The sequence below is a fragment of the Cherax quadricarinatus genome, chromosome 43 (genome assembly GCF_038502225.1).
Source record: "Cherax quadricarinatus isolate ZL_2023a chromosome 43, ASM3850222v1, whole genome shotgun sequence".
Lineage (NCBI taxonomy): Eukaryota > Metazoa > Arthropoda > Malacostraca > Decapoda > Parastacidae > Cherax > Cherax quadricarinatus.
Window position 1 is genome coordinate 20928754 of NC_091334.1, and position 12937 is coordinate 20941690.

The 12937-nt window shown below is 41.6% G+C and overlaps 1 protein-coding gene across 3 annotated transcripts in view; it reads left to right on the forward strand.

Moving 5' to 3' along the window:
• LOC128694316 (uncharacterized) overlaps window positions 1-12937 on the forward strand; it is a 228479-nt gene that overhangs the window by 213323 nt on the left and 2219 nt on the right. For 2 of the 3 annotated variants that reach the window (XM_070093662.1, XM_070093663.1), the window contains exon 5: window positions 987-12659. In XM_070093662.1, the coding sequence (XP_069949763.1) occupies window positions 987-1844 (858 nt within the window). In that variant the 3' untranslated portion in view covers window positions 1845-12659. Of the gene's footprint in view, window positions 1-986; window positions 12660-12937 lie in introns of those variants that run through there. The other variant, XR_011393118.1, reaches the window with a different exon arrangement.

Below are 12937 nucleotides of genomic sequence, written 5' to 3' on the forward strand. Positions count from 1 at the left end.
GCTAACTTAACCTAGTGTTTGCCTACATTATCGGCCTATTACTACCTATGTTAAGGTCTTAGGTCTACATTATTATCTACAGATACCTTAGTAAACTAATATTAATATACTAACAGTAAAACTACCTACTCCTTCCCTGAAGAATAAATCTATAAATTAAATACATGCCTACCAAGAATCCATCGCCGACCAGAGAGAATGCTGTTTGTTAGGGTGGGGTATAAGGGCCATCCAGCTCAGCCGTCCCGTACGGCCATCCTGGATCTGTCCTGTGGAACTTTAGGGACCAAATAAATTTCCAAAGGGGACCACTAGGACACCTAGCATGGCTAGGCATTTCGAGCAGACTTAGATTATTTCTTAACATTAAATCCTTACAGTTTATGGTATTAAGGCTAAGTGACACTGTAGTTACTTCAGTTCATTTACAGCCTGCAACTGTTATGTCTCAGTTTCTTCAAATGGCTCCACAATAAAAGTTTCTATCATCGTTTCCCTGTATTTGATTACATAACTTTCTAGACCAGCACAATGTCTCTCAGCAATGATACTCAGGTGTTCATAGGGAACCGCTAAACCCCTCGGGGTCATGCAACATCAGGTGAATAGGACATCATTCTTTCTGTTTTCACAAGGTTATTTTTTTTATTATTATAATAAAAAAGAAGCGCTAAACCACAAGGGCTATGCAGCATAGGGTTAGGTTAAGAGTTCTTACCTTTATTAACAACCTAAGAGCTGTTACCTCAGCTCATTTGAAAGCTTTTTTCTTATTATGAAACATCTGTGGACCAGCAATTTCATTTGTTCAACTGAGTTCAAATAATGTAGTTCATATGTAATAAAACATTGGTACGCACAAAAAAAGGCACTGGTATACAATGCATTTCTGACTTTATTCTGAAGAGACATTATCTGATGCACATCGTTTTATTGAACTTTCTGCATCAAACTTTTGTTTATGCAGCTGATTTTTTCTTCTACAGGAAGTGATGGAGAACAGTCCACCACGGCAGTGTCTACATAGACCAGTTTTGCCTGAACCCAGGAATCCTATTCCTCTTGGTCCAGTGCCACTACACTGTGATGCTGCACCACCACTACAAGCCTCCGGCTTCCAGTGTCCCCTGGGCAGTTCTACCGCAACCGCAGCCACATGGAGAAACCTCAAGAGGGACCAGGAAGAGATAGATGGTAGAAACCCTAGGGTCTTCAGAGAGACAAGTCTCTTCAGGAACTTGGATTTCATGAGAGGTAATAACAATCTTCTTGCGAGAGAGGATGCAATGATGGGAGGTGAGAGCATATGTACCTATGATACAGTGGGTAGGATGGAGCTGGTCACCTGCCACAACACTCCCTATGCTCTCCACGCTCCAGCTCTGGCTGACTCCAGCCTCACAGCTCCTTCCAAGAAGACCCGCTTCACCTTCACTAATGAAGACTTGCGTTACAGCCACCGCTTCTGGGGCACCAACCCCATGGAGACGGATATGAACCGTGTCTCTGACGACCTCCAGCATGTTGGCTACCGCAGAATGGTCACCAATAGTCAGGATGTAAGGATGAGATCTCCACCAGCACTCATACCACTACCACAGCAGCAGCAGCAGCAGCAACAGCAACACCACCACCACCACCACCACCAGCAGCAGCCACTGCGCCCACAGCCCCTGACACCACTCCGACACCCCACTTTTCGCCACAGCGTGGAGTGGGACCCCGTCAGTCTTCCCTACTTAGCGTACTCCCTGCTGCAGACCCGAACCTACAATACATCCCTGCCCACCTCTCCGTTTGGCCTGGGACGGGTGGCACCCTTTCTTAACCCGTCAGTACCTTAGGGAACACCACCATCCTTCTCGCTAAGACTCTTAAGAACTAATGATGAGCGTAGATGTGTTGAAGGTCAGCGGGGAGCACCATAACACAAGGCCAGTACAGAGTTATCAGCACCCTGCCGTTCCTTCCAACTTCGCCACTATTATTAAATTAACGGGGAAGCGCTGAGCCCATAAGGGTCATACAGTGCCTGGGAAACAAGGGGGCAATTAGATTTTATATGAGGAAAAGGAGAGTACCTCCAAATCCTTGCATCAAGAGCCCCTCACCAGCATTAAGGCACCAACCTCCCTTGAAGGAATCTCGCCACTAGACTCCGCTGGGGAGAGTACCCTTAAATATTGCTTCTTTACGTCTCTGTACAGTTTATTTATTATTGTAGCAGCCCAACACCCACAAGAAGCTATGACAGTAATTCTCACCCAACACAACTTGTGAAGAAAACCTTAGACGAGGTTATAAGTCTTCCACAACGATCATAACTCAATTATAATCAAGTGAGTTTTAGTTGTGCTCCTTGAGCGGCTAGTTTGTTGTCCTTCCTATGCTCATCCTGTGAGCGGTATTGCAAAAAAAAAAAAAAAAAGGATTACAAAGGTCACAAGGGTCTTAACCAGACCCCACTGGGCAATGTTACAGCTCAAAAAAATAGTATTTTACAGCAATTTCACATAGCTAAATGGACGCAATAGGGAGTTACAGTGGGTGATGCTGACCCCACAGGAGTCACATGGTCCCTAGATGCATGGGATATAATTAGGGTTGATTCAAGGAATAGAAGGATAGCTCCCATGCCGCGTATCAAGGACCTTCACTGGCATAACGGCACCTTAGGAGGTTGCAACTCGACAATTCTCCAGGAGGGACCCAAACATCGTCTAATGTTTTCTCTCTAAATTATGTGTTAGTTGTAAATTGTATCACTGACGGTACTGTGACTTTTCTTCTATCATTAATGTTGAAGGCAACACTTGATCCATTACCTGGCATGATCTGGGACCTAAGACAATTGTGATAACTGAGGTCTGTAATTAGTGTTGCATAATAAATGACCTCTGGCACCTCTGGAAGAGTACTGTGCAGTAAACTAACTGTTGCACATTGTATGAGTATTGTAAATAACTTACGGAAGTTTGAGTGTTGCAATGACTATATGACCCATGTGATATTCGTAGCATAGTAAATAAACTTCGCTAATAGCTGGATTATGGCTGTGAGTTGAGTGCTGGACACACACGTGTAACACGAGACATATATAAGAATTTTGAAGCCGCCCCTTTACAAAAGACTAACAAGTCTTAATTATTACATGTATAATAATAATTAAAGAGTATCCTGGTGGTACAGAAGTGTGTGTGTACAGCAACTCGGGTGTTACCGAGGATCAAACCTTCCATCAACAACACCACTCCATAGATCACCGTTAATTTTAATGATTGGGAAGCACCAAAGTCGTAGCAGTCAGCAGCTGTGTGGCACTGAGGTGTTCTATGTAGGGAAGGAGAGGATTTATCCAGCTTCCTCACTGGCATCAAGACATCTCCATTGAGAAAGTTTGATCCCCAGTACACCTTATATAATGTTACTTACATAGCATAGTGAGATTCTCATCTATATTTCCTAACTTTACTATGGTTGTTAGAAGCTGTTAGCATTGCTCAGTTAGATAGCTCTAAACATGATCAAAATATTAAATTCTAATTTTTGTTGTCTAACACCTAGACAAATCTGACCCGAGTTATTAATTCTTTTGTTGAACCACTAAATCCATAGGATTCAGTTAGTATGGAATGCAAAGCAATGGAACTTAATCCAAGGAAGAGGAGTTAGCTCCAATTCCTCACATCAAGACCCTTACCAGGCACAGTTCTTGAAGGGTAGCTTAAGCAGTGTGTCTCGTGTAACTGTATGACTCGAGGAAGCTCTCACGAGTCATGCTAGCTTATTATTGTCTTATCAGGGGAAAGCTCTAAATCCAGAAGGGTCACACAATGCATAAAGGGGGGGAGGAGGAATGGGGGAAGACAGTTGGGTTTGATTCAAGGAAGGGGAGGGTTAGGCCACAAACGAAGCCTTGTGCCTGTGTGATGGCTGAGATGATGCGAGTCGTCACCTCTGGGAAGTGCTTAAAATTAAGTCACTAAATAAATAAATATATATATATACACACACACATACAACCACTTATAGGCGAGTACATAGTTGACTGTCAACAGTGATTGTAGTATGTTCTTGAAAATGGCGTCCAGACAAACCGAAGATTATATTGGAAAATTAGAGTTATGTTCTTTGTACTTTTGGGTGTCTCCTAATTGTAAAAAAATAAAAATGATAATGTAATTGTAGTTGGTTGTCGTCAAGTTTTATGTTTATTGCATTTCTTAAGGCTATAAATATTCCAGAAATAATATTTCTTACCTTAAATTGTATTTGCTGGTGTATGTTAATGATTCTGAACAGAGTGGAGAAGGATGCTGCGGCCCTACTGGGCTGAGGTGGAAGATTGTGGAATGTTTGCTGAGGTGGATGGTTAAGGCTCTCTTTTACCCTGCAGTACTTTATACAGCTGCTCTAGGCCCCAGAAGAACATATGGGAAAATTAAGGTTACATTCATTAAACCCCCCTAAAAAAGCCAACCAAGTTTTTTAAAGCTTTGTAATTCAGCAAACTAAAAATAATATTCAGATTTTCTCTTCACTGTAGTTGTCACTGCATGGAAGGGTGTAGAAGATGTGGTTGTCTCATTCCAGTCCGACCATCCATCCAGTCCCCTTTTGAAGATGTCAACCCCTTCTTCCTCAGATGATTCTATAGGCTGAATTTCGTTGGTTTTGGCTGGTTGTGTAGCAGGAGTAGGTTGGGAGCCTTGAGATTAATATCTATGGCTGGGTAGGAGCAGGGTAGAGAGTGGTTGGTAGTTTGGCAGCTGGCTGTGCATGTGAAGTAATGTTGGAGGTAATGGATGATTGTATAGATGCATTCGTTTTGGCTGTAGAATGTTTGATGGCAGTTGGAGTTCATCAAGCAGTAGAGTGGACAGAGAAAAAGTGTCAGGTCAGCTGGTGCAGTGAAGTTAACAATGTTTGGGACATTGTACACTATGCAAAGAATCTGGGATCCTGGGTTCGTTGTATTGGCAATCAACCCACGATACAGTAAAGAACTTTAGATGGAGTGCTGTCTGGAAGTGGAGAAAGGGAATTAGTGGTGGTGATGGGTGCCTGCTGAGTGGCTTGAAGAATATTAGTAGTGTTGGCCGAGCTTAGTGATAGCGGCATAAATTGGAGATTTTTTGAAGGTCATCTTCTTGGTGTTTCTGTTTTTCTTTGCAACTGTTTCTTTCCTCAGAGGGCATTTTGTTGCAAGAGCTCAGGCATATTGGAGTATTAGTGATGGTGCAAGACTTGAAATTGTGGCCTTCACTTCTGCATTCCAAGCAGAATTTCCTGTCCTTAATTGGGCAGTCCTTGGATAGATGGTTGTAAGAATATCAGTTCCAACAAGGTGTGATGTGCTGGTATCCCTCCGGTTCAATGTTTCTTGGATGAATATAGTAATTAGATATAGCCAGACCATCAGGGAGAGCTTAGGTAGTACAGTGGACCCCCGGTTAACGATATTTTTTCATTCCAGAAGTATGTTCAGGTGCCAGTACTGACCGAATTTGTTCCCATAAGGAATATTGTGAAGTAGGTTAGTCCATTTCAGACCCCCAAACATACACGTACAAATGCACTTACATAAATACACTTACATAATTAGTCGCATTGGGAGATGATCGTTAAGCGGGGGTCCACTGTACTTAGGTCATCGATGGAGAGAGCTGCGATGATCTTGTCTAGTCTTTTGATGAATATGGATTTCTTGAGGGTATGGGTTTCCCTTCCAACAAGCATCACAGGGAGACTAGTGGTAGAGTTTCTGCTACCTGCACGTGGCGAGTACAGCAGAAAAGTAAGTGATTGGACACGGACTACAGTTCATGTCAACCCTATCAATTTGCATATAAAAATTGTCTCCAGCATCCTCATATGGCAGTGCCACAAGATTATCCCTTCACTTTTCATTTACTGTACTTTCCACAATTTAATATCAATCACTAATACATTCAACACTTGTGTAAATACAGCTAGAGTGAGTGAATGACCATTAATGGCACAGCAATGTGCAGTTACAGTGAAATTAGCAGTAACTGACCTTCTTGTATGGGCTTTTAGCTATTTTTTCCCTAAAGTGGCACCATCATAGATGAATTTCACAATGCAATGATCAAAAATATGCTACAATTTTGTAATAACTGTATATGGAAAACACTACAGATCACTTCTTAATCAACAGTCTACTGTATACTCACCTATTTGTGGTTGTAGAGGTTCAATCATAGCTCCTGGCCCCACCTCTTCACTGGTCATTACTAGGTTCACTCTCTTCCTGCTCCAAGAGCTTTATCGTATGTATGTATCTGTGTGTGTGTGTACTCACCTATATGTGGTTGCAGGGGTCGAGTCTTAGCTCCTGGTCCCGCCTCTTCACTGGTTGCTACTGGGTCCTCTCTCTCCCTGCTCCATGAGCTTTATCAAACCTCGTCTGAAAACTGTGTGTGGTTCCCGCCTCCACTACGTCACTTTCTAGGCTGTTCCACTGCCTGACAACTCTATGACTGAAGAAATACTTTCTAACATTCCTTTGACTCATCTGACTTTTCAACTTCCAATTGTGACCTCTTGTTTCTGTGTCCCCTCCCTGGAACATCCTGTCTTTGTCCACCTTGTCTATTCTGCGCAGTATTTTATATGTCGTTATCATGTCTTCCCTGACCCTCCTGTCCTCCAGTGCCGTCAGGCCGATTTCCCTTAACCTTTCTTCATAGGACATTCCCCTTAGCTCTGGAACTAACCTTGTCACAAACCTTTGCACTTTCTTTAATTTCTTGAAGTGCTTGATCAAGTGCGGGTTCCAAACAGGTGCTGCATACTCCAGTATGGGGCTGACATACATGGTGTACAGTGTCTTGAACGATACCTTACTAAGGTATCGGAACACTGTTCTCAGGTTTGCCAGGCCCCCATATGCTGCAGCAGTTATCTGGTTGATGTGAGCTTCCGGAGACATGCTCTGTGTTATACTCACCCCAAGATCTTTCTCCTTGAGCGAGGTTTGCAGTCTTTGGCCACCTAGCCTATACTCTGTCTGCGGTCTTCTGTGCCCTTCCCTGTCTGTCCAGGTCTCTTTGAAGTCCTGCCTGATCCTCATCTGAGTATGTATGTATATATGTTATGTTTGTGTATTTGTGTGTGTGTGTGTGTGTACTCGCCTAGTTGTACTCACCTAGTTGAGGTTGCGGGGGTCGAGTCTGAGCTCCTGGCCCCGCCTCTTCACTGATCGCTACTAGGTCACTCTCCCTGAGTGTGTGTGTGTATATATATATAGAGATATATATATATATATATATATATATATATATATATATATATATATATATATATATATATATTATACACACACAGTGGACCCCCGCCTTACGATCAGCTTCCAATGCGACCAATTATGTAAGTGTATTTATGTAAGTGCTTTTGTACATGTATTTTTGGGGGTCTGAAACGGACTAATCCAATTCACAATATTCCTTATGGGAACAAATTCGTTCGGTAACGGCATCTGAACATACTTCTGGAATGAAATTATATCATAAGGCGGGGGTCCACTGTATATGTATATTTCATTCATTAACATATATCAAGAGAATGTTAATTTTCATTACATCCCAGAGGTGACAAATAAGTATAACTGAACACATCCTGCGTAATATTTTCAATTTGCGTTTTATATCTGGTGGAAGAGTAAATATGGTTAAACTATATTGAAATTCCATTATTTCTGAAACAGCAGAACTGAACCTAGCATCATCCTGAGGCTGTAAACATGGTCTTCCTTCTGCCTTCAGGATCTCATTAATAATTATTATAGAAGAATAGTTGAGTCCAAGTGTGTACCTGACACTAAGATAATGCTCACCTGGGGAATTATATAATGATTATAATAATAATAATAATAATTATAATAATCTTTATTTCTACAAGTACATGAACTATTGCAGACCTGACTCTATATAATATATATATATATATATAATATATATATATATATATATAATATATATATATATATAATATATATATATATATATATATACACACACACACACACACACACACACACACACACACACACACACACACACACACACACACACACACACACACACACACACACACACACACCCACACCCACCCACCCACACACACACACACACACACCCATCCATCTGGGTTTTCTTCTATTTTCTTAATAGTTCTAGTTCTTCTTTATTTCCTCTTAATTCTGTGGGGAAGTAAAAATTAATTCTTCCTTCATAAGCCATGCGTGTTGTAAGAGGCAACTAAAATGCTGGGAGCAAGGCACTAGTAACCCCTTTCTCCTGTATAATACTATTACTAAATTTTAAAAAGAGAAACTTTCATTTTTGAGTCACCCTCCCTCAGTGGGATATGGAAGGTTGGAGGGAGGGGTAAAGAAGGTTTTGTGGGCAAGGGGCTTGAACCTCCAGCAAGTGTGCATAAGTGTGTTAGACAAGAGTGGAGACTAATGGTTTTTGGGACCTAACGAGCTGTTGAATTGTGACCAGGGTAATATTTTGTGAAGGGATTCAGGGAAACTGGTTAGCTGGACTTGAGTCCTGGAAATAGGAAGTACAAGGCCTGCGCTTTAAAGGAAGGGTTTCGGATATTGGCAGTTTGGGGGGACATTTAAACTGTCGTATCTGAGAGCCTCTGCAAAGACAAAGAATAAACTTTGATGGTGAAGTTTCTTCTTTCTTTTTGGGTCACCCTGCCTCTGTGGGAAACAGTTGATTTGTTAAAATATATATACAGTATATATACACTCTCTCCTCACTTAACGATGGAGTTCCGTTCCTGAGACCACGTCGTTAAACAAATTTGTTGCTAAGTGAGGAGCATACTATAATGGTAATGGGTTTCTGTCAACCATCTTTGATAATGTTTTAACGTTACCTTTGCACCATTTATAACATTTCTGGTATATTTTTAAATGTTTATACAGAAGTGTACTGTATATTGAAATAAACAGAATAGAGGAAATCAGCACTGATATACATTATTTAGGTATGAATACTGGTCAGAGTGCCCATCGTAAGTCCGAGGCATTGGTAAACAAGTATGTCGCTAAGTGAGGAGAGGTGTGTTCAATAGGAGTGAATGGAGACAAATGGTATTTGGGACCTGACAATCTGTTGGAGTGTGAGAAGGGTAATATTTAGTGAAGGGATTCAAGGAAACCGGTTATTTTTATATAGCCGGACTTGAGCCCTGGAAATAGGAAGTACAATGCCTGCACTCTAAAGGAGGGGTTTGGGATATTAGTAGTTTGGAGGGATATGTTGTGTGTCTTTATACGTATGTGCTTCTAAACTGTTGTGTTCTGAGCACCTCTGCAAAAACAGTGAATATGTGTGAGTGAGGTGAAAGTGTTGAATGATGATGAAAGTATTTTCTTTTTGGGGATTTTCTTTCTTTTTGGGTCACCCTGCCTCGGTGGGAGACGGCCGACTAGTTAAAAAAAATATATATATACGTATACAGTGGACCCCCGCATAACGATATTAATCCGTTCCTGAGAGCTCAATGTTATGCGAAATTATCGTTATGCGAATCAATTTTCCCCATAAGAAATAATGGAAATCAAATTAATCCATTCCTGACACCCAAAAGTATGAAAAAAAAAATTTTTACCACATGAAATATTAATTTTAATACACACAAACTGAAGAAGACATGCACAGTTACATGACACTTACCTTTATGGAAGATCTGGTGATGATTGATAGGATGGGAGGAGGAGAGATTCTTAGTGTTTAGAAGGGGAATCCCCTTCCATTAAGACTTGAGGTGTCAAGTCCTTTTCCGGAGTTACTTCCCTTCTTCTTTTAATGCCACTAGGACCAGCTTCAGAGTCACTGGACTTCTGTCGCACAACATATCTGTCCATAGAGGTCTGTACCTCTTGTTCCTTTATGACTTTCTTAAAGTGGTTCACAACATTGTCAGTGTGATAGTCACCAGCACGGCTTGCAACAGCTGTCTGAGGGTGATTTTCATCCATGAAGGTTTGCACTTTAAGCCACATTCCACACATTTCCTTAATCTTTGAAGTAGGCAACTTCTTCAATTTCTCTCTCCCGTCCTCCGTAGCAGTTTCCTCAGGTGTGGCCTCATGCCGATGAAGATGATCTAGCAGCTCATCAGTGGTTAGTTCTTCATTGTCCTCCTCCACCAACTCTTCCACATCATCCCCACTAACCTCCAACCCCAAGGACTTTCCCAATGCCACAATGGATTCCTCAACTGGCATAGGATTCCCAGGGTTAGCCTCAAACCCTTCAAAATCCCTTTGGTCTACACATTCTGGCCACAGTTTCTTCCAAGCAGAGTTCAAGGTCCTCTTAGTCACTCCCTCCCAAGCCTTACCTATAAGGTTTACACAATTGAGGATATTAAAGTGCTCTCTCCAAAACTCTCTTAGAGTCAATTGAGTTTCTGAGGTCACTACAAAGCACCTTTCAAACAGAGCTTTTGTGTACAGTTTTTTGAAGTTTGCAATAACCTGCTGGTCCATCTGCTGCAGGAGAGGAGTGGTATTAGGAGGCAAAAACTTGACCTTAATGAAGCTCATGTCCCCACAAAGTCGCTCTGCCAAGTCTGTAGGATGACCAGGGGTATTGTCTAACACCAGGAGGCACTTAAGGTCTAATTTCTTTTTAGTTAGGTAATTTTTCACATTGGGGGCAAATGCTTGGTGTAACCAGTCATAGAAAAAGTTCCTAGTGACCCATGCCTTACTGTTTGCCCTCCACAGCACACACAAATTAGCCTTGAGGATATTCTTTTGCCTGAATGCTCTGGGAATTTCAGAGTGATACACAAATAAAGGCTTCACTTTGCAATCACCACTAGCATTGGTACACATGAGAAGAGTAAGCCTGTCTTTCATAGGCTTATGTCCTGGGAGTGCCTTTTCCTCCTGAGTAATGTAGGTCCTGCTTGGCATTTTCTTCCAAAATAGGCCTGTTTCATCACAATTAAACACTTGTTCAGGTTTCAGTCCTTCACTGTCTATGTACTCCTTGAATTCCTGCACATATTTTTCAGCTGCTTTGTGGTCCAAACTGGCAGCCTCACCATGCCTTATCACACTATGTATGCCACTACGCTTCTTAAATCTCTCAAACCAACCTTTGCTGGCCTTAAATTCACTCACATTGTCACTAGTTGCAGGCATTTTTTTAATTAAATCCTGATGCAACTTCCTAGCCTTTTCACTTATGATCGCTTGAGAGATGCTATCGCCTGCTATCTGTTTTTCGTTTATCCACACCAATAAGAGTCTCTCAACATCATCTATCACTTGCGATCTCTGTTTCGAAAGCAGAGTTGAACCTTTGGCAAGAACAGCTTCCTTGATTGCCGTTTTCTTGGCCACAATAGTAGCGATGGTTGATTGGGGGTTTACTATACAACCTGGCCAGCTCGGAGACACGTACTCCACTTTCATACTTAGCAATGATCTCTTTCTTCATCTCTATAGTAATTCTCACCCTTATTCCTGTAGGGCTGGCACTAGAAGCTTTCTTGGGGCTCGTGGTCACTTATTTTGCAGATAAAATCACCAAAAACGATGTAATAATACGAAATGTTCCGATTGTATGCTTGGATGTTACCGCGGAGGCTGGCTGGTAAACAATGCCACCCGCGGAACATGTGAGGCTGGCTCAGGCCGCACATTAGACGCGTCTCAGACGAATAGCGTTGAGCGAGTTTTTTAGCGGTATGCGAGGCAAAATCTTAGCGATAAAATGTATCAGTATGTGGATTTAACATTATGTGATGCCAACGGTATGCGGGGGTCCACTGTATGTATGTATGTATGTATGTATATACATACATACATATATACATACATACATACATATACGTATATACATATTTTTTTTAACACGTCCACCGTCTCCCACAAAGGCAGGGTGACCCTAAAGAAAGAAAAACCCAAAAAGAAAGAAAAAAACTTTCACTATCAGTCAACACTTTCACCATCACTCATGCATAATCACTGTCTTAGCAGAGACGCCCAGATACGACAGTTTAGATAGTCACTCCAAATTGCCAATATCCCAAACCCTTCCTATAAAGTGGAGGCATTTTAGCTCCCATTTCCGGGACTCTAATCTGGCTAACCAGTTCCCCTGAATCTCTTCACAAAATATTACCCTGCTCACACTCCAACTGCTTGTCAGGTCCCAAAACCCATGTCTCCATTCACTCCTATCTAACATGGTCACACATGTTTCCTGGAAATCCAAGCCCCTCGCCCACAAAACCTCCTTTACCCCCTCCCTCCAACCTTTTTGAGGACGACCCCTACCCTGCCTTCCTTCCCCTACAGATTTATACGTTCTCCAAGTCATTCTACTTTGTTCCATTCTCTCTAAATGACCAAACCACCTCAACAACCTCTCTTCAGCCCTCTGACTAATACTTTTAGTAACTCCACATCTCTTAATTTCCACACTATGAATTCTCTGCATAATATTTACACTATACATTGCCCTTAGTCACTGTATGAACTAGGAGAGCCAGGTGGCTGTCCTCTGACTCATTTATGGCACCTTTGAATAGTACTTCATAAAACTATTAGTGTACTTGTAAAACTGTAAGTGGCTTTTAATACAATATTACATATCTGCTGGGTTTCCTTTTCAAAGTGTGTTATTATATTTGCATTATCATCTTCATGGAAAGTGATAAACAGTGTTATACCTTTATTTACAAAAAACCTCTAAATTTTAATGGGTAATACAACATTAAATTACCCTCTGGGGGATGCACAACATCTGATGGAATGAGAGGCACTCAGGTTCAGTGGAGGGTATTGGAGGACAGGTTCAGTTCCTTACATCAAGAGCCCCTTACCAGCATCAAGGAATCTACAAGGACATGTAGCATTCTGAAATATTTTTGG